Genomic DNA, 26,502 nt, shown 5'->3' with positions numbered 1-26,502 from the left:
CTGTAATCCCAGCACTTGGAAGCAGAGCCAGGATGATCACAAGTTTGAGGCCAGCCTGGCCTACATACCGAGTTCTAGGTAAGCCTGCACAACAGAGTGAGAGCTCTTTTCTCAAAGATATCAAATAAAAAAGCCATGTGAATTCTTTCTCCCCCTCTGACCCATGCAGCACAAGCTGCGGTCTGCCCTCAGTCTTCTCCTGAGATCCCTGCTGTGTGGACTGCCCTCAGTCTTCTCCTGAGATCCCTGCTGTGTGGACTGCCCCCCCCCCCCCCCCCCCCCCGCCCCTGAGATCCCTGCTGTGTGGACTGCCCCCCCCCCCCCCGCCCCTGAGATTCCTGCTGTGTGGACTGCCCCCCCCTGAGATCCCTGCTGTGTGGACTGCCCCCCACCTCCCCTGAGATCCCTGCTGTGTGGACTGCCCCCCCCCAAGATGAGGGCTTCAGAGGACGATAACCTTCCCAGCCAGCCTTGTGTGGTCCCGGCTTGAGGTGCTCACCCCTGTGTTGAGCTTGAGTAGAGCTTCTTCTTCCTCTATGAGGGCTCCAACACCATTCGTGGGGTCCATCACCCCACACAAGTTACCATCCAAAGCCCAGTCACTTGCCCGCCTCTCATGCTGGTACTGCAGAGCAGGAAGCTGGATGGCTTGAATGTCCATGCTGGTGTCCACCAGCTTACCAACCCTGCACCAGAATACAGTCACCAGTCACACTCAGCTCGTTGTAGGTGAGGGAAGTTATTGTTCCACCAAGCAACAGACACGGAAAGAGGACTTTTAAAGAGGCTCTGAAGCAGAAAATGCCGTCAGCTTGTGCACTCACTCACTCACTCACTCACTCACTCACTCACTCACTCACTCACTCACTCATCAATACATAGCTCCAGAACATCATCTCTGTGTAGCCAGATGTAATGCCCACAGGAAAGAGACAACCAGTTGGGGCTCCAGTGCATAAGGCTCTATTCCCAAAGGGAACTGCCAGAGCCAGCATTTATAACCAGGGTGGTCAAGGAGGAAAGAAGAGAAGTACAGCACCAGGGCTTCACCATGTGTGAAGAAGGCTCATCACACAAGCTGTGCTGGGTCCCAGGAAGACAAAGGCCAGGGGCACTGCCTGACAAAGCCAAGCCTGGGAGGCGGCAACCATGCTTCAGGAGGGCAGGGCAGGGCAGACACAGCAGAGGGGGGAGATGGAGGGCTGGCAAGTCCTGCAGCAGGTGCCTGGGCTCAGGATGGCTCTGGCTGCACTGTAACCTGCTCCAGGCGGCCACAATTGCTGGAGTTAATATTTTCACAGGCACCATTCTCTTCAGGCTCTGGTCAGGAATAGGAACTTTACTCAGTCTCCCTGCACACCTGGCAAGTTCTCAGAGGCAGTGCCCTCTCTGGTTCTTTCTCTGCTGGCATTTGCTTGGCTGTGCCCATGGTGTCCCTAGCTAGTCACTGAGTAGAGAGATGACAGGAGAAATGAATGAGTAAAAAAGTGAGTGAATGTGAACAAATGAACAAACAAGCAAGCAAGGAAACCAATGACATTCTTTTCTGTTGGAGTGCTTCTGACAGAGACCTCTGAATGACAGGTATGTGTCACTAATGGATGACAAGAGTTGCTGTATGATCCACTCCTGGGCATTTATTTATCCAAGAGGAATAAATGCCTGTAACCACACAGAAACGTGTATATAAACTGTTCACAGAAACATGATCCATAAAAGTGAAAAAGAAAAAAGTAAGAAGAGAAGCAGCATCCATGTCCTTCCACTGAAATGAATAAACCAAATGAGGTCTCTCCAAATGAGGCCATGCTGTTCGGCCATGGCACGGAAGGAATGTTGTTCAGACACACGCTACAGCCTGGGTGGACCTCAAAGGCCTTGGGCTAAGCCGAAGATGAGACAAAGTACCACATGTTGTACAATTAAATGTCTGTCAAATGTTCACGACAGGAAAGCGTTAGTGACAGAAGCAGGTATATGGCTGCAATTGGAGGTTAGAGGAAGGACAGTGACTGTAGTGTGTGGGGTTTTGGAGGCCTGGGCGGAGAATGATTACAACACCTTAAATTCAGTATGGTGAAGACTGAAAAACTGAGTACACCAAAACCACCGAACTGTACACATCAAAAAGGCGACTCTTAAACGTTATATAAATCATAGTTTAGCAAAGCCATGCCGCTATTTAAAAACAAACGCAGCACTGGGGTGTAGCTTACTGCACAGCGGCAGGCTAGCATGTGCCGGTGCCTGGGTGGGACTCTCAGCTGCAAGAACCCAACCCACGCCAACCCTCCAAGCAGTCCTTGATCAGGAAACACAGCCGGGGCCACAGAGCAGCCACGGGGCTTTCTGATCCGGCCCAAGCAAGCTCCTCTCGGCCAGGCTGGAAGACTGTCCACCTGCCCCACCTGCTCTGCTTTCTGAAGCTTGCTTCAGGCCTTGCTCTGGGATTCCTTCCCAGGCCCCTCCTTCACGGATTTTCCCAAGCCCATTTATCTTTTTTCATTTTGATACAAGATGTTACTATGTAGCCCTAGCTGGCCTGGTAGACAAGGTTGGCCTTGAACTCTGTTCCTTTAGTGCTAGGAATAAAGGTGTGTACCACAATGCCTGACCTTTTTGAAAATGTGTGTGTGTGTGTGTGTGTGTGTGTATGTGTGTGTCACACGCCATGCATGTGTGAAAGTCAGAGCACAACTCTGGGGAGTTGTTTCTCCTCTTCTGCCACTATGTGGGCCTTAGGGGCTAAGCTCAGGCTGACAGACTTGTGCTGAGCCATCCCGGGTCCCAGACCCATTTATCTTTCAGAGTCAAATCACAGATTCAAGTCAGAGACACCAAGTGTCACCAACTCACCAATATTCCTTTGGATTAAAAACCAGCTACCCGCCATCGGAGTGTCTGCCATGGCGCCTGTCCTTACTGCTGACAGGATCCTTGGCAGGCTGGCAGAGACTCCTGAGATCAGTTACTCACATAAACCACTGGCCTGAAGCTGAGGTAAAAGGACAAGGTCAGAGGCTGGTGGGGCCGTGTGCTGAATGTAGATGGGGCAACCAAGTGGACCAGGGGCTAGACAGGCCCTAAATCCCAGGACACACAGGGGTGCAGAGGCTCACAGCTTCTGAGAGCAATCTAGAATTGAGCCCTCAGGTGCAGCTGATAGCAGGTTGGCATGCAGCTTTTTTATTCAACTAAGATGCACAAAAGCCACTCTGGGCCAGCTTTGGCAAGCATTAACATAAGCCTAGGAACTGTAGCCAGGCTTTTGGATTCTCTAGAAGAGCTGCCAGCCTAAGTCATGCTGGAATCAAGAAAAATGGGCCTTGGTGGTTCGTGTTCCTGGAGTTGGATCCATGCCATTGGATGTCCACATACTCCAGAAGAGAATTTGACATTGCTGCTGCCATTGTTGCTGTTATAGCAGTGGTGGCCACCGCTGCTACTGTTTCTAGGATTACCATTTCATAATTGCTTACTACAGCTAGCACAGTAGAGACCCTGGCAGCAAAAGTAGCTACCACAGTTAGTTAATCTTTCATTCTATTGAGCATGATAAATTTAATTCAAACATCTCGATTGGCTTTTATAATTATAAATTTATAAACTCAAGTTCCATTTGCTTTTGGGATACCATCTTACAAGGACTCCAGTTTGCAGTAAGGCTCGTAAAGGAAGGGGATAGTTCAGTTGCCTTTAGCCTACTGGCTATGGGTGGGATAGGACCTCTGTTGGTTTTTTCTGTGTCAAACACACAGATTGCAAGCCCAGTGCCACTTTGAGATCTTTGGTAGCAGTTAACTCTGCAACTCACACATGATTGAGCCTGTATGATAATAAGTATTCAGAGACGGGTAATACCTGGGGCGCGCTCACCAACCTAAGACAGAGCGCCTGTGTGGCCTGGGCAGGCGTCTCCATGACGGGTAAGGTGACCTGCTGACGTACCATGCAACCTAAGTCAGAAGCTCATTTATTAGTAAAAGGGGGACCTGTAGGGACCTGGCCCCCCCATATGGGTAACTGTTGCCTTGCTTGCTGACCTTGACCTTGATATCCTCCCTATGCTAATTCCCTGCCGGGTTCCACCCTCCTGAATGCTTAAGGGAAGTTCCTTGTCTGTGTATCCTGCATAATGGGAGTTAACAGCTTAGATGCAAGATTGTAAAACATCGGTAGCGAACTTCTGCCCTCTGGGGTTCTCCCATTGTGCTGTAAGCCTGTATTTAAGACCTCTTCCCTCCTTCAATAAACAGCAGTCAGCATTAAATAAATAAATAAATAAATAAATAAATAAATAAATAAATAAATAAATAAATAAAAGTAATTATAAGATGGCAGCCACAACTTGAAAAAAAATCTTATATTAAATGATTGTATCACCTCAAAAAAAAAAAAAGCCACTCTGATTTTCCCTTCCTCCCTCCCCTGGCTGTTCTGCTTCAAGATGCACAGACTCTCTCTGTGCCAGCTGTACCCACTGGTCTCCCTGAAGTAGTGCTGGCCTTCCCTGTTGGTCCTCACAGCCCCTGAGGTAGATGCCTTTGAGCACATAGCACAAGATCTTATAATGGTCAGTTATGCTGCCTCCTCTGACCATGCTTTCCTCAAGAAGAAACATTATTTCATAATATAGCAATGGTCTGGCGCTCTAAGGATCTGAGAGCTAACCTTCACCCTTCTGATGTAGAAGCACAAACCCTGTGGGGTGACCCATGCCTGAGAGAACTTATTAACTTCGTGCTGTGTTGTGGAATAATCTTTTTGTATATCGTGAAGATGTGTCACCCTGACTGGTTTAATAAAAAGCTGAACAGCCAATAGCTAGGCAGGATTTTTAGAGCAGAGAGTATGCTGGGAAGAAGGCAGAGTCACCAGCCAGACATGGAGGAAGCAGGAAAGCAGCATGGGCAGTACAAAGTAAAGGTAATAAAGCCAAGAGGCAGAAAGTAAATTGATAGAAATAGGTTAATTTAAGTTATAAGAGTTAGTGAGAAACAAGCCTAAGCTATACACTGAGAGATTTCATACTTAATAAGAAGTCTCCGTGTCATTTATTTGGGAGCTGGCTGGTGGAGCTGAGAAAGACTCACTGTGGTGCTGACCTGTGGGTGAGGGGGTTGTCTCAGCAAGGATCTTGGGTTGCTCAGGTACATTCCCCCAGAGGCTGGGGTTCCGTGAGTATGCAGGTATCTGTGAACTCACATCTGAGCTCTGGCTCGGAGCCCCTGCCCTGTCCTGCTCGATCTCCACCATCACCAATGCCCCGGGGCATAACCCTTTAACAAAGCCATCCCCAGGAAGGTCTGGGACAGAGGGAAGCCCACACCTACTGACCGAAGGAAGACTTCCTCCATGGTGGTGACAGAGGCTCCGAAGCTGGCAATGCCCAATTCCTTCTGCTTCTTTTCCAGTTTAGCAAACAGACTTTCAAACCTGAAAAAGGTACAAGGTTTTGACAGACACTTTCTAAATAGTTTATTTCTAGATAATTGCCCCTGTAGACAACGAGGAAGAGACAGGGTGGAATCATATCCTGCAACGACATTTTTCCTTCTTTAAAAATGAATTAGCCGGGTGGTGGTGATGATGGCCTTTAATCCCAGCACTCGGGAGGCAGAGGCAGGAGGATCTCTGTGAGTTCGAAGCCAGCTTGGTCTACAGAGCAAGTTCCAGGTCAGCCAGGGCTCACAAAGAAACCCTGTCTTGAAAAACAAACAAACAAAGAATTAAAAACGTATTTGGTGGTTAAAACTAAGGCCTTCCCTGTGCTATGCAAGTGTTCTACACTTCCCAGGCCAAGTTCTTATTTTCTTAGAGTAGTTTTAGGTTCCTTGAAAATTTAGAGGAGGGGATAGAGATTTATTATGTCATCCTACTCATTTTTTTTTCTTCTGAGCACTTGGACTTGGGCCCTGAGACCACAAAGGAACCACAAAACAACCTAAAAAACAAACAAACAAATGGAACCCTTCTGATGGCTAGTACTTGGTTGTAGGGCAGGGGAACACTTTGAGAATAAATTTGGAAGAATCACAACAGAACAGATGTGATGCACAAACAGAATCTTATGAAAAACAAAAACCCACAAAATCAAACATACACATAAACCATGTAACCATATAAAAAGTTGCAACAAAATGGTTGCTATAATGGTTCGGGGGCTCAAATCCAGCTAGACATGAACATCTCAAAGTGACCCATAACAGACCTAAAGATACTACCCAGAGGTAACACTCCTAAAGCCAAAAGATGTGAAACCATGCTGATCCTGGCTGGCAGAATGGAGAAAGGTGATAATCAAGTATTTGTGCACTCTCCCCATTCAATAAATACTGAAAAAACAAACAAATAAAACCTTACTCAAAGCAAGCAACCATGAAAAAGGTACATGCTCTCAGCTGGGTGTGATGGGCACACCCCTTTAATCCCAGCACTCGGGAGGCAGAGGCCAGGTTGATCTACAGAGTGAGTTCCAGGTCAGCCAGAGCTACATAGTAAGACCCTGTCTCACCCCCCCCCCACACACACACACTAAAAAAATGGTGCATATTCTCTTATCCTGATGATGGAGAAATGAAGCAAGCTCCTTTTTCCAGAAGGAGATCTGGTAATGACTGCTTTGCTATTGGGGATCTGTCCAGAGTCAGTCACTGATATTAGAGACAAGAAGTTTTCTAAAAGGATATTTATTAACACAGTTTTTGTGAAAATGTAAAATGAGTGCAGAATAGTCGAGTTTTTAAACTATGGTACACTTAAATCATGGAGTATCATGTTACTATAAAACTGTATTACTGGGCTGGAGAGATGGCTCAGAAGAGCAATTATTGCTCTCGCAGAGGACCTGGGTTTAGTTCCCAGTACCCTCTTCTGGCCTTTGTGGGCACTGACGACATGGAATGCTTAGACACACATACAGGCAAATTACCTGCACACAAAATAAAAATAAAAACAAACCCACATTACATAAGCTGTGGGTTATAGCTTAGTGGTAGAGCAGTTGTCTAGTATGCACTAGGCTCAGGGTTTGGCCCCGTTACAAAAATGAACATTAGAAAGCCTCTTCAAAACCTTACATAATTATACCTGATGTTCTGGCTAGTTTTATGTCAACTTGACACAAGCTATAGACATCTGAGAGGAGGGAACCTCAATTAAGAAGAAGCCTCCATAAGATCAGGCTTCAGGCAAGCCTATAGGATATTTCGTAATCAGTGATTGATGAGAGAGGGCTCAGTCATTGTGCCTGGCTGGTGGCCCTGGGTTCTATAAGAAAGCAGGCTGAGCAAGCCATGAGGAACAAACCAGTAAGCAGCAGCCCTCCATGGCCTCTGCATCAGCTCCTGACTCCAGGTTCCTCCCCTGTTAAGAGTTCCTGTCCTGACTCCCTTCAGTGATGAACAGTGATACGGAGGTGTAAGTCAATAAACCCTTTCCTTCCCAACTTGCTTTTGGCCACGGTGTTTCATCACAGTAATAGAAACCCTAAGTGAGACAGACATTGGCACAAGGATCGACTGTGGGGTATTGATGAGAGTGACCTGACCATGTGCTTTTCAGAGGATTGTTGAAGGTCTTTGGAACTTTGGGTTGGAAAAGCCATTAAATGTTCAAATCTTAGTAAGCTGTTCTGTGGGAGCTGGAAGATAAGTGTTGGGAGAAATGTAGATGAAGGAGGTTTGGTTTGTGAAGTTCCAGAGGGAAGTTTGAGTCACTTAAAGACTCTATTGAGGCCACTGCATATTTTGAATTAATCTGTGGTTCTGGTCACTGGGGATGAAGAATCATCTGTGATTAACAAGATACTAGGACCACTGACATGAACACTTTGCTTTGTTGGGACAATGGATGCTGGTCAGCTGGAGCTGAAAAATTAGCTATGATTAAGAAGTGACCATGCCGGGCAGTGGTGGTGCACGCCTTTAATCCCAGCACTCAGGAGGGCAGAGGCAGGCGGATCTCTGTGAGTTCGAGGCCAGTCTGGGCTACAGAGTGAGTTCCAGGACAGGCTCCAAAGCTACACAGAGAAACCCTGTCTCGAAAAAAAAAAAAAAAAAAAAAAAAAAAAAAAAAAAAAAGAAGTGACCATCGTCATTGAGGGGAAATCTTCTGGGAAGTGTTTCCTCAGAGTCAGCACACAGAAGCTGTGTTCCAGAGGTGGCCAGAGTTGTACCTCAGGCTGACAGCCAAACTTGGTCATGTGTAAGAGTTTATCAAGTGGCACTAGTACTGAAGGCATAAGGGGTCACGGAGAGCAGCTGAGGCTTGGCACTGTGTGGCAGGGCTGGAATTCTTGAAGAGAGCCCAGGAGAAGCTGATGGTGGTAAAAGTGCAGCCCAGTTGCAGCAGAGACCCCAGCATTTTGGAGATGCCAGTACCAAGGGCAACCACCAAAGACAGCAGTAGCTATGGTGTCGAGGCAGCCTGACCCGGGAGACAACCTCTGTGTGCTGCAGAGGGTGGAGTCAGAGAAGTGAATTCCAGACTTTGGATATTGCCTTGCTTACACAGTTGGATTTGGATTTGACTGTGACTGTACCCTGGTTCTTCCTTCTCAAAGAAAGCTTTTTTTTTTTTTTTTTTTTTAAAGATTTATTTATTTATTATGTATACAGTGTTCTGTCTACATGTATGCCTGCAGGCCAGAAAAGGGCGCCAGATCTCACTACAGATGGTTGTAAGCCACCATGTGAGTGCTGAGAATTGAACTCAGGTCCTCTGGAAGAACAGCCAGTTCTCATAACCACTGAGCCATCTCTCCAGCCCCTCCCTGTGGGACTTTTTAAGTTTGTAAAATGTTTTATATTGTTGATGAATGAAAAAAAAAGAAAAAGGAAAGAAACATGACCGACTGGTCTCAGGTTTTGGCACCAAATGAATGAAAAAAAAAAAAAGAAAGAAATAAAAGGAAAAGAACATGCCTACTCCTAGATATGGTAGAGGAGGAAATTTACTGTAGATCTGTGGGAGAGCACAGCCAGAGGCAGGGACATCTGGGAGAGTCCAGAGTGGACGTGACCAGACTGAGCTGGGCCCTGTGAGGAGGGGGAGGGACGACCAGGTGTAGCATCCAGGAGAGGCCCAAAGGTACAAAGAGAGTGGGTAGCCAAAATGGCAGGATTATATAGGGAAGAGCAGCCAAGCCCCCTGGGCTGGAGAGTTCAGGGTCCCCACCTGGATATGACAGGCAGGAGGATCGTGTAACAGGTAGGGACTGAGGGATGCCGGGAAAGCCTGGCAGCCAGTGTCTGCTTTGTTAAACAGGCACCTCAGCCATTTGTCCCAGGTTTGAAACCTAACAACTGTTATGTCTATATTAATGTGTGATCTTGGGGATAAACAAGAAAGGACAAGGTTGTGGCTTAACCGTGATGTGTCTGTGTCAAGATGGCAAGGGGTCAATTGTTTATGTCAACTTGACACAAACTAGAGTCATCTGAGAGGAGGGAGCCTCAGTTGAGAGAATGCTCCCTAAGATCAGGCTGCAGGCAAGACTGTGAGGCATTTTCTCAATTAGGGTTTGATATGGGAGGGCCAAGTCCATTGGTGGAGCTACCCCTGGGCTAGCAGTCCCGGGTTCAATAAGAACGGAGGCTGAGCAAACCAGGAAGCCGCACTCCTCCATGGCCTCTGCATCAGCTCCTGCCTCCAGACTCTTGCCTCGTTTGAGTTCCTGTCCTGACTTCCTTCAGTGATGGACAACAATGTGGAAATGTAAACCAGATAAACCCTTTCCTACCCAGCTTGCTTGTTTGGTCTCGGTGTCTCATCACAGCAATGATAACCCTAAGACTCATGACTAAATGTACTGGAATTGTTTATTTCATTTGTCTGTTGATGTATGTGCATGTGTGTGATTATGTGTGACAGTCAGAGAACAATTGTGGGAGATGGTTCTCTTCCGTGTAGGTCTTGGGATCAAACTGAGGTCATGAGGCTTGGTAGCAAGTGCCAAAGTGATCTGGAAGATGGGCAGCTAGTGCTCCACCTTTCCATCCCCTCAGCGGCCTACACTTTGATATAAACTTCAGGCAGGACAGACGGCTCAGCAGCCGAGAGTGTGTAGTGCTCTTGCAGAGAACCAGACTTCAGTGCCCAGCACCCATGTCATGTGGCTCCCAACTGCCTGGAACTCCATCTCTAGGGTGATCTGACACTGTTGGCCTCTGCATGCACTCAAACGCACATACCCCCACATAGACACAGACATACACACACACATACATACATACATACATACATACCGACAGACAGACACACACAGAGACAGACAGACACACACACACACACACACACACACACACACACACACACACACACACACACACACACACACACACTACGGTTTCCAAATATAATCAAGAGCTCCGTTTCTTGTGCCTTCCGGTGTAGGTAGCTCAGTGATGTGAGTGACTGGATTGACTATGTCTCCAGTTCTGAGAAGTTAAGAACACTCACAATCTGTCTGCAAATGCATGGCAGCTCCACAAATGATTGTGGGTATTCCTGCTACATATGTTTATTTACTTATTTTTGGAGGGAGGTTGACACAGGGTCTCATGTAGCCTAGGCTGGCTTTGAACTCACTATGTAGTTGAGGTTACTCTTGAAATGAACCTCTTGCCTTTATCTCCCAAGTACTGGGGTTACAGGCATGCACCACCAATGCTTGGCAATACTCTTATATGTGCAAGCTGGTGTTAGAAGAGTCCTGTGTGGGTATGGATGCAGACAAGAAGGGAACACGTTTTAACCTGACTGGTGTGTGTCTGTCCTACTCAGGCAAAAGCATCTCTCTCTCTCTCTCTCTCTCTCTGCAGTAATAAGTAGTAACAAGTAAGAAATACCAGATTAGTGGATGCTTCAGAACCTCCATCCCCGGCCCAAAGGATGAGAGATGCCCAAGCAGCCATAACAGAGGGCATAGAGCCCTCACAGCCACGGACTGTCCTGAGTCTGTATCTGTGCACTCTCTAGGACACGTACCTGTGTGTGCTTTCCTTGGGAAGAATGAAGGACAGCTCAGCCCCAGCATGGCTCTCCAGCATGGCATTGGGGACGTGATGGTGTACTAGCTGAGAGATACCTTCAGGATTGCAGTGTGGCTCTTTCACCAGGGTCATATGGTAGCCAGCTCCTGGAACATATGGACCAAGCGTTAGGCCCTTTGGTGGCCCCACTTCTGCCATGCCACGCCTCTGTGGCTCAAATCAGGCAGGATCATGGGAAAGCATCTGCACACTGGGTACAACTGGTCCAGAACAGGTGCATCTCAGGCTCTTCCATCAGTGCAGAGTGTCACCTCCCACAACCTACCTACCGGGAGCCAGGGCCTTCCTGAGGATAAGCACCAGCAATCATCTGAGCATGTGAGTGTGTCTGTACAGCAGGACACATGCTGATCATGACTGCTAGGAAGAGACACGCAGGAGCCGTGGGGCTACACTGTACACACTGAGCTCTCTCTGGCTTCCTGTCCAATAATGCTTTGCAGGAAATGGCCCTTTCTTGTTCCCTTCAAAGACAAGGATGCTGGACCCAGGACGATCAATGGCTTGGCTAACTGGGCAGACAGGCAGGAAGTAACCAGCAAAACTCGAGGCCTCAGTAGAGGTGGACAGAAGACACTCTTTCTTGGTAAAGGAACCTCAGGATCTTCACTAGGTACATGGCCACTTAGGATGGCAGGGCCCCTCTCTAGTCTGCTCTGGCTATCATGGGGAATCTCTAGGGGTATGTGCTTGGCACAGGAAAGGTAAGGTGAGAACCTTGGGGCATTGTGTGGGGAGGAACACTCTGGTATGAGGGGAGGAGACAGGTATATGATGTTAGATCAGGAGGTGACAATAGAAAGCCAGGCATTCCACACAGCAAGGTGCCTGAATCCTGGCTTATGACTCCATTGGCTGGACTGGGTTGTGCAATGAGTAGTGCTCTTAGGGAGAGCAACATGTAGAAAAGCACTGGGGACCACTCACGGGACTCGTGCCCACTCCCATAGATTCCTGATCTGGGTAGCCCTGCCACTCAAGATACTCTGCTTTACTATTCCCACCTCTGCGTGGACCAAGAGAAGAGAAAGTTTAAAGATGGCCTTGCCCAGCTACCATCTGGACCCTTCACAGGGGGGAGTAGCCTCTTATGAGATGGACACTGACTTGGACTCCTCCTCCACATTCTCACCATATTTCTGCTTGAGGAACAGTGATGAACCACAACACTGTAGCTCCCCCTTGGCCAGGATGGCGATGCGGTCTCCCAGTAGGTCAGCTTCATCCATGAAGTGGGTGGTCAGCAGAATAGTACGGTCATTCTTCTGCTGCTGGAGAAGGTCCCAAACGGCCCTCCTGGACACTGCATCCATGCCTGAGGTGGGCTCATCTAACATCAGTACCTGGAGGGCAGAGGTGAAGCCTTGTGACAATGGCAGAGCCATGTCCCAGGCTCAGGATGGCGGTGCTGTGTGGCCGTCTGCAGCTTGATTTGGGGTTTGTAAGATGTCCTCACCACCCCTGGGTTTGTCCTTGTGGGGAGCCTGACTTGGCTGCATCAAGAGGCCAGGCCCCTGCCCTATACCTTGGACCCAGCTATGAGGGCGATGCCAATGGAGAGCTTGCGCTTCATCCCCCCACTCAGGAACTTGGACCGCAAGTCCCGCTTGTCCTCCAGGCCGAGGATGTGCAGCATCTGCTTGACTTCTTCAGGACACTTCTGGAGAGACAGGCCTTTCAACTGAAAGGCAGAGGATGAGGAGATATGAGGCAGGTGGAAGATATGAGATAGGAGCTGAACCTTCCAGCAAGTTCCCCGGCCTGAGATGTCTTCCTTGGCATTGCTGGACTCTGCTTATCCTTCCACAATTACCCTCGGAACAGACTGCTGTGAGACTAATGGAATGCTGGGATGGCTGCAGAATCCTTGTTATATTAGCAAGGGAGCAGCCACCACCCACATGTCCCTGTCACCCAGACGCACCTGTGCATAGAAGTAAAGATGTTCCGCAACTGTCAGGTTGTCAAATAGGACATCGTGCTGGGGACAGAGGCCCAAACTCTTTCGGATTTGAACCATGTCTTGGGAGATTTCATACCCATGAATATATGCATGTCCACTTGTAGGGGGAAAGAGACCTGCAGCCAAATCAAAGACCCCCAAATTCATCACAAAAATCTTGTTCACTTGTGGAAGGTACAATGACCCTGACTCACTTAACCCATTGTCCTTATTTTACTGAGGCTCCTATCCATAAGAGCGCCCCTGGACCCCCGCACTTTTCCACGTCAGGTTCTGTCCAGCAGAGCAGGAGGAGACAGAAGGAGGGGCCTCAGCTCTGTTACAGGGCACACCACTTTGTCATAAACAAAAAGCTCATCCTTGCTGGCTCCGTGTCTCTCTTTCACACGAGGGTGTGTCAATACTGAATCCACTGCTATCAGAAGCCACACTCTCAATGTCAAGGTGTGTGCTACTGACAAGCACCTTAGTGTTTCAGGAAGACGAGGAACAGTTCAAGTGGGTGAGGCACAGCAGGAATGAGGAGCCCTCCATTCCTCCTCTACCCCTTCCTCTTTCCCATGGGTGCTGGGGCTGAACACAGCACTCAATGAATGCCAGACTCCACCACTGATTCACAGCCCTAGCCCAGAACAGCTCTCCGCAGTGGGGTTGGGGTGGCTCTGGTCCTCTGTGGCTGGAGAATTAGCCCTATTTGTCCTGACTGATCCCACCAGGTTTGGGCATTCATAGACAGAGGCTGAAAGGGTGGGAACCATTCAAAGGCTCCTCATATGTTCGCCTGAGCCGTGGGGCTAGAACTCCACTGGGTATAAACGTCTCACTTCTCACAGGGAAGGACTGAAAGACACACGAAAAAAATAAATCCACGGCAGATGTAAAGCAGCCAGAGGGGAAGGGCCTGTCAGTCAGACAGACATGGAGCTACCTCTCACCTGTCAGCATGGACATAGTCGTGGTCTTCCCAGCACCGTTGTGGCCCAATAGGACTGTTATCTGCCCTTCATACAGGTTCAGGTTCAGGTCTCTGATGCCCACCTTGTCCTTATTGCCCACTTGGAACACCTGTAGATAAGGCAGAGGGTTGCCTGGACTTCCTGTGGCCCTCAGGGCCTTCCTTTTCCTTTGGAACAGGACCCTAGCATCTCAGGACACTAAACCAGGCCCCATGAATCAACCCAGAGCAGAATTGTGGGGCAGAGGCTACATCCCTCTGTTAGTCCCTATGTGACCTTTGTTACTGTGCATTCAGGGAAGCACGTACTGAGAAGCTAGTGAGAGGTGCGCCCAGGACTCACCTTGGACAGATGCTTGATTTTGATCCCAGCTACCAGGTCCTCTGGCTCAGCTTCAAAGTACTCGGTTCTGAGAGCTTTTTCTGGGTCACTGTCTTCTTCCTTCTTCCCTACGACAGTTCTTGTGTTCCCACACCAGTAGGAGGGCTGGGAAGGAGGCACACGGATACCAGGGTCGTCAGTGTCAGCTCATTTTATTTGTGATCAACCAAGTCACTACCACTGACACACTAAACATGTGTAACAACATGGCCTGAGCCTTAACCACTGGGTGTATGACTGAGGAGACAGCACCGTCTTAGACTGAGTTCCACCATGTTTCCTGATTTGATTATACCTAGGAAAGCTCTATTTCTTGCCTTCCTAATCTGGTAAATGGGCACAAGAGTGGACTGTTGTGAAATTCAGATTTAAAGGAGAAGAGGGAATTTGTCAATGTTATGAAGAGACATCACTGAACGCCCCCGTCCAGAGCACTATCAGAGCCTAAGAGGAGAGGAAAGGGGTTGTATCTCTGCCCTTTCTGTTCGCCACAGTGACAGGGCCTGTGAATGGGTGGGGACCTGTTACTTCTGTCCTCAGTACTGACAGGCACACTGCACTTGTATTATTGCACACATCTCACATTTAAAATGACTGTGAAGTCAGAATGGATTTCACATAACAAAAGGCCATAGTTTAATGGTGGCATTTGCCCTCCATAGATATAGACAAGAGTAATGTCTGTCTTCTCTAACAATAGGTGTCACTTTGCATTTAATAATGTAATGAAATACAAGAGCTGACACTTGACAAAAATTGCTGAATCAAAAAAATAAAAGTAGAAAAAAGTACTGGACCAATTATCAACTGGAAATTGCTAGTGTATGATGGAGAAACCTGACAAGAGGATGCTATGTTGTCATTACAAGTGAAATTCATTCATAAAAAAGCTATATATTTAAGTAGAAATACATTTCCAAATTAACAATACATTTATAAATATGGCTAGATAAAAGTCTAAAAAACTATAAACAGACACACAGGCATATGTACTTAAAATAACAGAAACACTATTAGAATAATAAAACAAAGTTTCAGGTCTGGTTTATAGTATAGTCCACTTTCACCAAGCAAACTGATAAAAGGGCCAGGCAGGACGTGCATAGGACAAGCATGAAAAGGCTATGAAGATCAGTACTGTCAACCTGACGGACAGCATCTAGAGTCACAGAGCAGACAAACCTCTGGGGGTATCTGTGAGTGAGTTTCTAGACTGGGTACTGGGGTGGGAAGACTCACATTCGATAAAGGTTGTATCATTCATTTCATGACTGAAGAAGAAGGAGAAAATGACTGAGCACCAGCACTCAGGATATCTCTGAATAGAGATGCTCTGCGACAGTACATTCCTGTCACTATGCCTTCCCTGCCCTAACAGAGTGTATCCCTCCCGAACTGTGAGCCAGAAGTAAACGGTCTTTCCTTGAGACGCTTTTGTGAGGTGTCTGTCAATGAGGAAAGTATTACAAAGGCACAACCAGGTGTCAACAGTGTTTCCTTCTGGCACTGGGAAGTGCTATCTATTTCAAAAGTGTGGTTCCTACCCCCATAAGAAAAGGCTTCATTGCTCTGTAGGAAGAAAATCCAGTAAGCTATTTGTTTTTATGCTGGGGGATATAGTTTAGTGTTAGAGTACTTGTCTAGTACATGCAATGCCCTGGGCTTAAACCTCGGTATTATTTTTAAAAATTAAAAGATTTTTCATGAACAAAGAAATGAGTTTGGGGACAGCAGAGGTTCTGTGCATCAATCTCTGTGTCCCTTCCTCTCAGACCCTGAGAATAAGGCAGGGACACACATGCACAGGTCAGTTTCCGAAGCCACACCTAACACAGGTGTCATTCACTGGGACTTAAAGTGGTCCCATGTGAGTGCTGGGGACACCTCTGTCCCCCAAAGTAGTGGCCTGCTTGAAGAACAGGGACATCAGCACTCACCATAAGGAAGAAGTACCAGGGCTGGGGCACGCCAAACTGGCCTGGGAAGACGGCCTCCACATACCAGGTCACCAGGCCGTAGAGTACCGAGTCCAGCAGCAGCATACCCAGCACTTGTCCAAAGCAGAAGTCATCATCCACATTGACAGGGTTCAGGAGGTCACGCCACTGGATGCCAGTGCCTGAAGGATGTATCAGGAAAATAATCCGGAACTGTCTGGGCTGGGTAAGAGGGGCGAGACCCTGAAGCCCTAGATGGCACGTGTATTCATACTTGTACGTATATTTGCCCTGGGCTGTCACCATGAAGTCAGCATGACTGTTTTCTTTCTGGGCCTTGTAACAAAGTTGACAACTTTCAAGCCTTTTTTTCTGGAACAGGGTCAAATGTATTCTGGGCTGACCTCAAACTCCCTGAGTTGCTTAGAATGATCTTGATCTTCTAATCCTTTTGGTGGCACCTCCCACGTGCTGGTACTACAAGCATGTACCAGCACACTCAGCTTTTGCTGAGTTAGGGATTGAGCCCCAGATAAACACTACCAGTTTAACTACATCTCACCCCTAGCCAACTTTCTTCAAGTCTTGAAGACAACAGTAAGTTAAAAAAAAAATAGTAAATTGCAGTTCTACCAAAAGCTCATGAACTAGAGCTGAGTGGTTAAGCAATGGCACTTCTTCCAGAGGACCTGGGTTTGATGCCTAGCACCATCGTGGTGACTAACAACCCTCTGTAACTCTAGTTCCAGGGAATCTGACTCCTTCTGGCCTTTGCAGGTAGTACATGCATGTGGTACATACAAACACACACAAACACACACACACACACACACACACACACATTCTCTCTAAGTACATCTTTGTTGTAGAATATTATTTTAAGATGTGTTACGTTTGTTTATGCTGTGGAATATTGGTTAATGATGCAAAGATGTGTTGCATTCTTTTATGTTGCATTTGTTTAACTCTGTGAAGCTGTGTTACTGTGCCCGTCTAAAATATCTGATGGTCTGTCTAATAATTAGCTGAATGGCCAATAGCAAGGCAGGAGAATGGATAGGCAAGTCTGGCAGGCAGAGAGAATAAATAGAAGGAGAAATCTGGAAGAAAAAGAAGAAGGAACAAGAGAGATGGAGAGGAGGATGCTAGGGGCCTGCCCCCCAACCCCCTAGCCCCCCAGCCAGCCATGAAGTAAGAGTGAATGTAAGATATACAGAAGTAAGAAAAGGAAATAGCTCAGAGGCAAAAGGTAGAGGAGATAATTTAAAGTTAAGAAAAGCTGGCTAGCAATAAGCCAAGCTAAGGCCAGGTGTTCATAAGAAAGAAAGAGACTCCAGTGATTTATTTGGAAGCTGGGTGGTGCCCCCCCCCAAGAGCAAAAACAACCAACAACATATCTTTATTTTTTTTTATTTATTTTTTTGTTTGTTTTTTTAAGACAGGGTTTCTCTGTGTAGCTTTGCGCCTTTCCTGGAACTCACTTGGTAGCCCAGGCTGGCCTCGAACTCACAGAGATCCGCCTGGCTCTGCCTCCCGAGTGCTGGGATTAAAGGCATGCGCCACCACCACCCGGCCACATCTTTAATTTTTTTAAATGTGTTTTATTTTATTTTTTTAGATTTTTTGAGACAGGGTTTTTTTTTGGGTTTTTTTTTTGTTGTTGTTGTTGTTGTTTTGTTTTGTTTTTTTGTTTTTTTGTTTTTTCGAGACAGGGTTTCTCTGTGTAGCTTTGCGCCTTTCCTGGAACTCACTTGGTAGCCCAGGCTGGCCTCGAACTCACAAAGATCCGCCTGGCTCTGCCTCCCGAGTGCTGGGTTTCTCTGTGTAGCCCTGGCTGTCCTGGAACTCCCTCTGTAGATCAGGCTGGCCTTGAACTCAGAGATTCACCTCTGCCTCTGAAATGTTGGGATTAAAGGTGTGCACTGCCTGGCTATCTTTAAATTTTTTAAAAGCTCATAAACTGACTAGATGGGCTTGCATTTCATTGGTTACAGTATATACACACACATACATATATGCATATGTATATACATATGTACACAAATGCACACACATGAGATTTGATGTTATGTCAATGTGAATCAATAAAACAGAGAACTCAAGCCGGGCAGTGGTGGCGCACACCTTTAATCCCAGCACTCGGGAGGCAGAGCCAGGCGGATCTCTGTGAGTTCAAGGCCAGCCTGGGCTACCAAGTGAGTTCCAGGAAAGGCGCAAAGCTACACAGAGAAACCCTGTCTCAGAAAACCAAAAAAAAAAAAAAAACAAACTGAGAGAACTCAAAACCAATATGAAGTTCTACAAAAGTCATCAATGATGAGCCACAAAGGCACTCACAGCCCATGAAAGCCTGAACTAAGTGTCTAACAGTCTTCTGTTGGCAGGAGACCCTGGAGGAAATGTCTGCTCTACAGCCTTGGTGAATACTTACCCTCAAAGAGCTAGAGACTTGTCTATTTTAAGAAAAGTCACCTGTATGTATGCCACAGTTATGTAGTTTGGTCTTCTTGTGGACTCCTAATAGTGGGAGCAGGGGCTGTCTCCAACCCTTTTACTGGTTTTTGGGACCTTTTCCCTCATACTGGGTCGCCTTGCTCAGCCTTAATACAAGGGCGGTGCTTAGTCTTACTGCAACTTGATATGCCATGTTTTGTTGATATCCATGGGAGGCCTGTCCTTCCTGAATAGAAATGGAGGAGGAGTGGATGGGGTGGCAGAGGGGAGGGGGAGGAGAGGGACTAGGAGGAGGGGAGGGGAAACTGCAGCCAGAATGTAAAATAAATAAATCAATTAATTTTAAAAGTCACTATGCAACTTTGAAATAAAAGAGGTGTCATATATTGAGATTCCTCTTTGGAAATGGTCTGCCACACCAACTCCAGTGTCGTCCGTGTGACATGAACAATTATGTCAATAATAGCGGATGGGAGATATGTGTCCCATGGGACTAAGCTCCCTGGAGGTCCCTGGCAGAGTGCCCGTGCTATGCCTCCTTCTCGAAGGAGACGTGCTTCACGGATCATGAGCTCCCTGGGCTATGGGTTCTGTATAACTGCTTTTCTGATAATGTTCTAATTAATCTATAAATCACAGCCAAAATTAATGAATGCTTGGGTTGTGAACTGTGGAGGAAAGGGGAAGCTGGACATGGACCTTATTTAGATATAGCAGAATGAACTATTCCTTAAAGACCTCAAGCCTCAAGCCGCTAGATAATAGAAAGTATAATAGTTCAGGCACTTCTAGGGAATGAACACTCACCCACTAGGAATCCTTTAGGAATCCCAACTAAAGTGATTTATGGCAGAAAACATTATCTCATAGGAGGCAGATGGTGGGCCCCTCTGTTGAGGAAGTTCAGCATGGGAAACTTAAGGACTACAGCAGAACTCCTTCCCCTTACAGGCGTAAAAGTACAAGAGTCCATATTCCAGCAGGTAAAAGGGTTTCATATTAAAAGAGATATATGGTAAAGAACTAAAGAAATACTTAGGGAGGATCTGCAGCATCCAAATTGGCTAAATGGGTCATGAGAACCAGAAAAGTAAAAATGAATAATAAACTAGTGAGTCGCTGAGATAAAGATGAAGGACACAGCCGCAACCACAAAGAAGCCTTCACAAGTCTAGGGATCGTACTAAGTTTATAAAACACAGACTGCTCTTTGGGTCATAAAGTTCTTGTGAGTGAAGGGATATGTCTAGCACCGATTAGTAACTGTGTGCTTGATTTTTTTTAAAAGATGATGTAATTGAATTATTGCCAAGCTCGTGTTGTTCCCTGTACGACTTGATAGTTTTCTTTTCTGTATATAAACCACTGATTTGCAGAAGTAAAGTTGCAGCAGATTCAAACCACTTTTGAGTGTGTTTGTTGTCTGTCTGTCAGTCACCGAATCCTTGCCTTCCTGACTACCCAAGCCCTGATTCTCCTACAGTCGTGGTACTCCAGGTGGGCCAGTCCATGGCAATGGCCTTTTAGTTTTTAAAAAGATTTATTTTTTATTATTTTTAAATTACATGTAAGTAGATATGTGTGTCTGCATGTGGGTGTGTGTATGTGAGTTTAGGTGCCCGAGGAGGCCAGAGGTGTCAGATCTCCCTGTAGTTGTGAGCTGCGTGATTTGGGTGCTGGGAACTGACTCAGGTCTTCTGAAAGATCAGCAAGTGATGAGCCATCTCTTCTACCCTGGAAAAGGCCTTTAGAAAGAGGCCTTGGAAGAGTCTGCTAGTTTACAAAGTCTACGCTCTACCAATAGGTTACTAATGCTATAAACATATAAACCTCCTATCTTGACTTCTTGATCTGCCTGCCCCACCTCCTTGGTGCTGGGATTACAGACATAATTGCACCACGACGCCTGCTTTTATGCAGTGCTAGGCAACAAACCCAGGCCTTCATAAGTGTCAGCTGTTCTGCTGAAGCTTTTTTGCTTGTTTTTGTTATGTTTTATAAGACAGTTTCACTCTAGCCCAGGTGTGGACTCACTATGTGTCCTCCCAACAATCCTGCTTTGACTGTCTTAGTGCTAGGATTGCCTCCTCTGTGGTACAGTTTGAATGCATGGCCTTGAATTCATTTGTTCCCAGTTAGCAGTGTGGGAGATAGCCCTCATACCTGGACCAAGGCCGCTGAGCTGTGGTGGCTCTTGCCTTTACTCCCAGCACTCAGGAGGCAGAGGCAGGCAGATTTCTTTCTATGAGTTCAAGGCCAGCCTGGTCTAAAGAGTGAGTCCCAGGACAGCCAGGACTATACAGAGAAACCCTGTCTTGAAAAACAAAAACAAAAACACCTCCAAACAAAACAAAAAAACAAAAGGACCAAAGCCGCCATAAAAAAAGGTCCTACAGGAACAGTGTTTCTCTTCCAGTCTCTTGCTCTGTGAGGAACAACATTCATGATGGTATCTTGGAAGCAGCCACTGGGCTCTTACCAGGTATCACATCTTAAGACTTCCCAGCTTCCAGCACTGTGAGAAATAAAATCCCTTTCTTCCCCAATTTCCTAGTCTCCGGTACTTCTGTGATAGCAATACAGACAGACAAGACATCCGACTAGAAGGAACGCACACAGAAAGGGAAGACTGATTCCCGCACTTGTCTGCTGACCACCCACGTGCTCTGTGGCACATGTGTGCTCTTGTGCGCATATCCATGTTCACAAGAAAAAGTGTAATAAAGTCGTTTTTAAAGGGGATGTCGAGACAGGTTAAGAGCGTTTGCTGCCCTCCCAGAGGACTGGATTCTCAGCACCGACATCAGGTGATTCACAATCACTTGTAACTCTAGCTCTAGGGGATCTGATACCTTTCTCTTGACTCTGTGGCACCTTCACTCACATGTGCACACACCCTGAGCATGCCCGTGCACGCACGGGGGGGGGGGGGGCGCACACACACACACACACACACACACACACACACACACACACACAGTTGAAAATAAAAATAAATTTAGAAAACTCTAAAACAGAAGTAGGAAGAAACTCAAGCCAATTGGTAAAATCTGGTCATTGGACAGAACAGTGAGGTGACCAACACCTCTGGGCATTTTAGCGCTTAGCTGTGTTTGGCTCCTCGTGGCCATATCTGAGCTACTTCCCCATCAGGCTCGGGTCAAGCCAGCTCTCTTTACACACTCAGTGCTCATCTGCTGAGGAAGCTCTAGTTCAGGTGTTCCAATCAGCTTGCTTTCCACCTGAGGTGAGTCTAACTGCTGGAAACACTTTTGGCAAGATGCTCCCTAAGCTGCGTGAATCAGCAAGTCATGATTTGAGGACTTACTGAGGATGAGACTCACCTTTGGCTTCAAATTTTCCTATGAGCTGGGCTCCCATTGCCATGGCAACATTAGATAGGAGACAAGATAGGAGCTTTTGGCTCAGTGTCATCCAGTTGTACCGAGGAGCCACGAAATAGTAGGGGCTGAAGGTGAAGTAGTACAGGAAGCCACCCACGGCGGCCGCTATGTTGGCTGTGGGGAGAAGGAACATGGTTGCTATGAGCTTGCCAGGAGACCTGCACGAATTACAGTGGTCAGAGAGAAGCCCACCCCACCCAAGCCCCAGCACTGGGGACTACAGCTTCTTCTGACATCATCAGGCCCCTCAAGCAGATCTCCTGCCCACCCGAAGCAGTACACACATAAAAATGTGTACGTATAAAACGGGCTGGCAACAGCTTGGATGTGAAATAGCAACTAAGCTACGATTGTGCATTTTAAAAAAACAATAAAATGACTTAGCAGGGAGCTTGGGAATTCAAAGTGTGGTATAAATTGAGACATACTCATTTTTAGCAAAAAATTTAAGAGCATTTAAGTTTAAAACTAAGGAAAATTACTAAGAGAAATGTAGTTTGTACAAGCCATCAGAAGTCCAAAACTATTATAAACTTTTTCTGACCAACAGAGGGCAGCGAGGAAGAAAACATAAGCACAAAATGACAATAAGCTGAATTCAGAGAGCAGAAACAACTTTGAAAAGAGAAGGGTCGAGGAAGAGGAAGATAGGAATGATACAGGAAAAAGACAGGAATATGAGAAGAAAAAAAGCTATGGGCTTGAGAGATGGAAGCTGACAGCCATCAGCTCTGCCAGCAAATGGGGATTAGCCTTTAACTAGGCCTGTCTTTGTTTTACCATGGACAGCTCTGTCAGCAACCCAAATGGCGGTTCTTTGCGATGCCTCTCTGCAGTTTGGGGGTAGCCATTCTTGAAAACCACTACCACTTACAACTGCCACAGACCAAAGTTAACTTTTTTTTTTTTTTTTTTGGTTTTTCGAGACAGGGTTTCTCTGTTTAGCTTTGGAGCCTGTCCTGGATCTTACTCTATAGACCAGGTTGGCCTCGAACTCACAGAGATCCGCCTGGCTCTGCCTCCCGAGTTCTGGGATTAAAGGTGTGCTACCACCGCCTGGCCCAAAGTTAACTTTTAATAGTTGTTTCTGCGTGACTCCCAGCATGCATCCCATGCCTGATGCTCACTTTTGCTATAAAAAGGGGCTTGAAACCCGGCCCCCTTTGTCATAGTCACAGAAGCCCGAACCCTGGCTATGGCCTCAGTTAACTGGTAAGATTCTTCTCCCCATGGTGATTTTTTTTTTCTGGAATAAAGTTTGCTTCTGGTTTCATAGACTTCGGTGGTCTGTCCCCCATTTTTTGCCTGCCTTGGCCCTAACAGTACCAGCAATCACAGCAGAGCAGGCAGGTAAAGCTTTCGTTTCTAGTATTCTTAGCAGTACACAGTTACACTTGCCTTCTGCCGACTCCCTTTCCCCTAAAACATCCTGCCTCTCCTCCCTGGCCCCCAGCATGTGCTCTCTGCCCTCTCCTCATCATCTAGCTCCTTCCTGTGGGAATTCTAAGAGGCTCTGTCATGGGCTTTACTGTATTCCTTTCTGCCTTCTCCTCAAACCAGTTACGTTAAGCCACGGCCTCTCCAGAGTCCTCCCTTCCAACAACTCAGCCTCTGGGTGATCAAAATGCATACCTTTTGACCCTGTAACCATGCACAAATCCCCTTCATTTCCCTAGACAAGTATCACCCCAGTCCTCTGGCCTGAGGGGAACAACAGGACTCACCTTTACTGAAGAAGGTGCTGACCATGAAGCTGAAGGAGATGGAGGAGATTGCAAAACACAGCAAGAAGGCCAGCACCAGGGAGGGGTCGCTGTTCGACAGGACCGCTACGTCCTTCTTCACCTGCAGGACAGGCCGCCCCAGGGGCAGGGTGAGGCAGGGAGGGCGGAGGAACAAGGCCAGGCCTAAAGGTCCCAGGGACACTGCTGGATGGGAAGGGATCCTTGCCTCGGCCAGAGGGAAGTCCTGCTTACTTTCTCCAGCAGGGGAAAGACTTGTCCTGAGGTCAGTGGCCACGAATGTTCCTTGGCCTAAGTGCGGGGATCTCCGCGCCCTCTCCTTGCCAACACCCTGACGGAAGCGACACTTACTTTGACACAGAACAGCAGGGTCATGAAGGCGACCATGATGAGGAAGAACAGGAAAAACATGAGGAACCAAGCACTCCAGTGCAGCCAGCTACTGAGCCCCATCATTCGCATGTACTCCTACGACAGGGAGAAGGCATCCCACAGTCAGGCTGCTGTCCTGTCTGCAACACGCTGCTACCACGTGTGCCAGGTGCTTACAAAATACAGAGGCATCTCTAGAGCAGGAGGGCACAGGCAGGAATTATCCAGCACACGTGAGGGGAAAGAGAAGCCTGTGGTCTGCCATGCTAGTTCTTGTCCAGCAGCTCTTAGCCCTGTGGTGTAAGAATCCAGCCCTTTCCCACCGTTCATCGGTGTCCAAAGCTACCCTATCTGGGAGGCTATCCCTGGTGGTCAGTCAGCACTAACTGCCCTCTATTCCTAAGTCATGATGGTCTGCCTCACTCCGCCCGCAGCCCACTACTCAGCACGGCCTGGTCTGCTCTGTGTCTGAGAGCTGTCCACTGGACGCTCTCATGCCAGGAAACCCCTTCTCTGCTTGTGCCTCATTCAGGCCTGCTACAGGAACCCAGTAGATGTTAAGCTGTGAATTCTCTGAGTCCTTCAGGGATGCCTTGTGTGCTGTGGAGCAATTCCAAACTCCCAAGGTATGCTCCCAAGTCTTCACATTACTTGAGCTGATTCCGGGAGGCCAGGAGTGTCAGCTGGCATTAAAGTCCAGAGGCACCCAGCCTGGCCTCTCCTAAGGTTGGCAGGAACCACACTGACAGCAGCCTGCTGGGCTGTGAGCCTTCACCAGTGTGTGGCGGTGGACACACATTAAGAGACTTGGGCACCCGTTCATTTGCCTTCCCACTTTGAAGGAGAAGCCCAAAACCCTTTTAGGGAAAGGTCCAGCCTGTCTCTGTGGAAAAATAGAGTAAAGTGATCTGATCACACCTTCCTTTCTGGCTTGTTCACCAAGCGGCTAGGATCAGCTCCTCCAATGACCAATGCTGCCTATGGGTTCTGGGATTCTAAAGCCACACAGCCAGTGGCGGAGTAAACTAAGAACCCAGTTCTTTGCTCGAAGTGTGGCTCAGTGATGGAGTGCTTACATTCTTGAGACCCTGAGTTCCACTTCTAACATTGAAAACAAACAAAATATCAGGGGAGGGGTAAAACAATCAAAATATATTATATGAAAAGAACTTTTTGAAAGAAAGAAACAAACAAAAAGTTATAAAGGTAACGTAAAAAAGAAAAGAGGAAAAACAAGTTGAGAGGTGGTGGCACGCACCTTTAATCCCAGCACTCAGTAGGCAGAGGAAGGCGGGTCTCTGAGTTAGAGGCCAATCTTTTTGGTCTACAGAGTGAGTTCTAGCCTTTTTGGTCTATAGAATGAGTTCCAGGACAGCCAGAGAAACCCTACCTCAAAAAACAAAACAAAAACAAAAACAAAACACCAAACCAACCAAACCAACAAAAACTCAAAACAAACAAAAATAAAACAAAATTCAGGTCCTCAAGTGCTGCCTGGAGATCTCAGATAGAGAACATGCTCATTATCACAATCTAGGCAAAGCAGACTGATTTCAAAGAGCCTGCGCCATGGTGGTGTCTATACTACATCTTGGCTCTAATGGTTCCAGCATACAGGAAGGAGCCCTGGCTGATGGCAGCAGCCTAGAGACAGACCAGTTCTTTTGAGGAGTCCCAGGACCCACAACTGTGGCTGGGCAATTCCCACACTGACTTGCCAATATATTGCAAAGCCACACACAGAGGGTTACCTTTAGTTTTTTCTCTTTCTCCTGCACCACGGCCCGGATGATGCTGAGGGAGGTATAGGTGAAGCTTAGCATGAGCAGGAGAGGCAGCTGGTACTGGATGGCAATGAGGAATGGATCTGAGATGTATGGTGGGAACGGGAACCTCTTGGTGATCACCACAAGCTTCTGGAACAGCTGGTGTGCAGAGGCGTTGGCATGGTAATGCATGATGGCTTTGTCTACAGCATGCTGTACTGCCAGGAAGCCTTCACGGATGTACCCTGAGTCCAAAAACAGAGGACAGCTGTGTCATGGTGCTGCTCACTAGAGAGGGATGTGCTTGGAACAGACAGGACTTTCCTGGGTCCACAGAGGCAGGGCCAGAGGTGGCAAGGGTGACTTCATCTGACACCCCACTCTGTGGACCACTAATAGCATCTGACACCGTTCAGTGATTCCCAAGGAAAAGAGAATGCTTGCCACACACTGCCAGGTGATAATTGTACTTC

At 47.3% G+C, this 26,502-nt stretch overlaps 1 protein-coding gene across 3 annotated transcripts in view; it reads right to left on the bottom strand.

Moving 5' to 3' along the window:
• Abca3 (ATP binding cassette subfamily A member 3) overlaps positions 1-26,502 on the bottom strand; it is a 61,680-nt gene that overhangs the window by 14,674 nt on the left and 20,504 nt on the right. For all 3 annotated transcript variants that reach the window (XM_006978945.4, XM_076578009.1, XM_015997678.3), the window contains 13 exons: positions 26,015-26,274; positions 24,243-24,359; positions 23,874-23,994; positions 22,090-22,263; positions 16,292-16,473; positions 14,316-14,459; positions 13,953-14,082; positions 12,979-13,133; positions 12,580-12,735; positions 12,187-12,397; positions 10,990-11,140; positions 5,338-5,436; positions 500-686 (listed from right to left, as the gene is read on the bottom strand). In XM_006978945.4, the coding sequence (XP_006979007.2) occupies positions 500-686; positions 5,338-5,436; positions 10,990-11,140; positions 12,187-12,397; positions 12,580-12,735; positions 12,979-13,133; positions 13,953-14,082; positions 14,316-14,459; positions 16,292-16,473; positions 22,090-22,263; positions 23,874-23,994; positions 24,243-24,359; positions 26,015-26,274 (2,087 nt within the window). The remainder of the gene's footprint in view (positions 1-499; positions 687-5,337; positions 5,437-10,989; positions 11,141-12,186; positions 12,398-12,579; positions 12,736-12,978; positions 13,134-13,952; positions 14,083-14,315; positions 14,460-16,291; positions 16,474-22,089; positions 22,264-23,873; positions 23,995-24,242; positions 24,360-26,014; positions 26,275-26,502) is intronic.

This window comes from Peromyscus maniculatus, chromosome 8 (genome assembly GCF_049852395.1).
Source record: "Peromyscus maniculatus bairdii isolate BWxNUB_F1_BW_parent chromosome 8, HU_Pman_BW_mat_3.1, whole genome shotgun sequence".
Lineage (NCBI taxonomy): Eukaryota > Metazoa > Chordata > Mammalia > Rodentia > Cricetidae > Peromyscus > Peromyscus maniculatus.
This window is presented reverse-complemented; position numbering and strand designations above follow the sequence as displayed.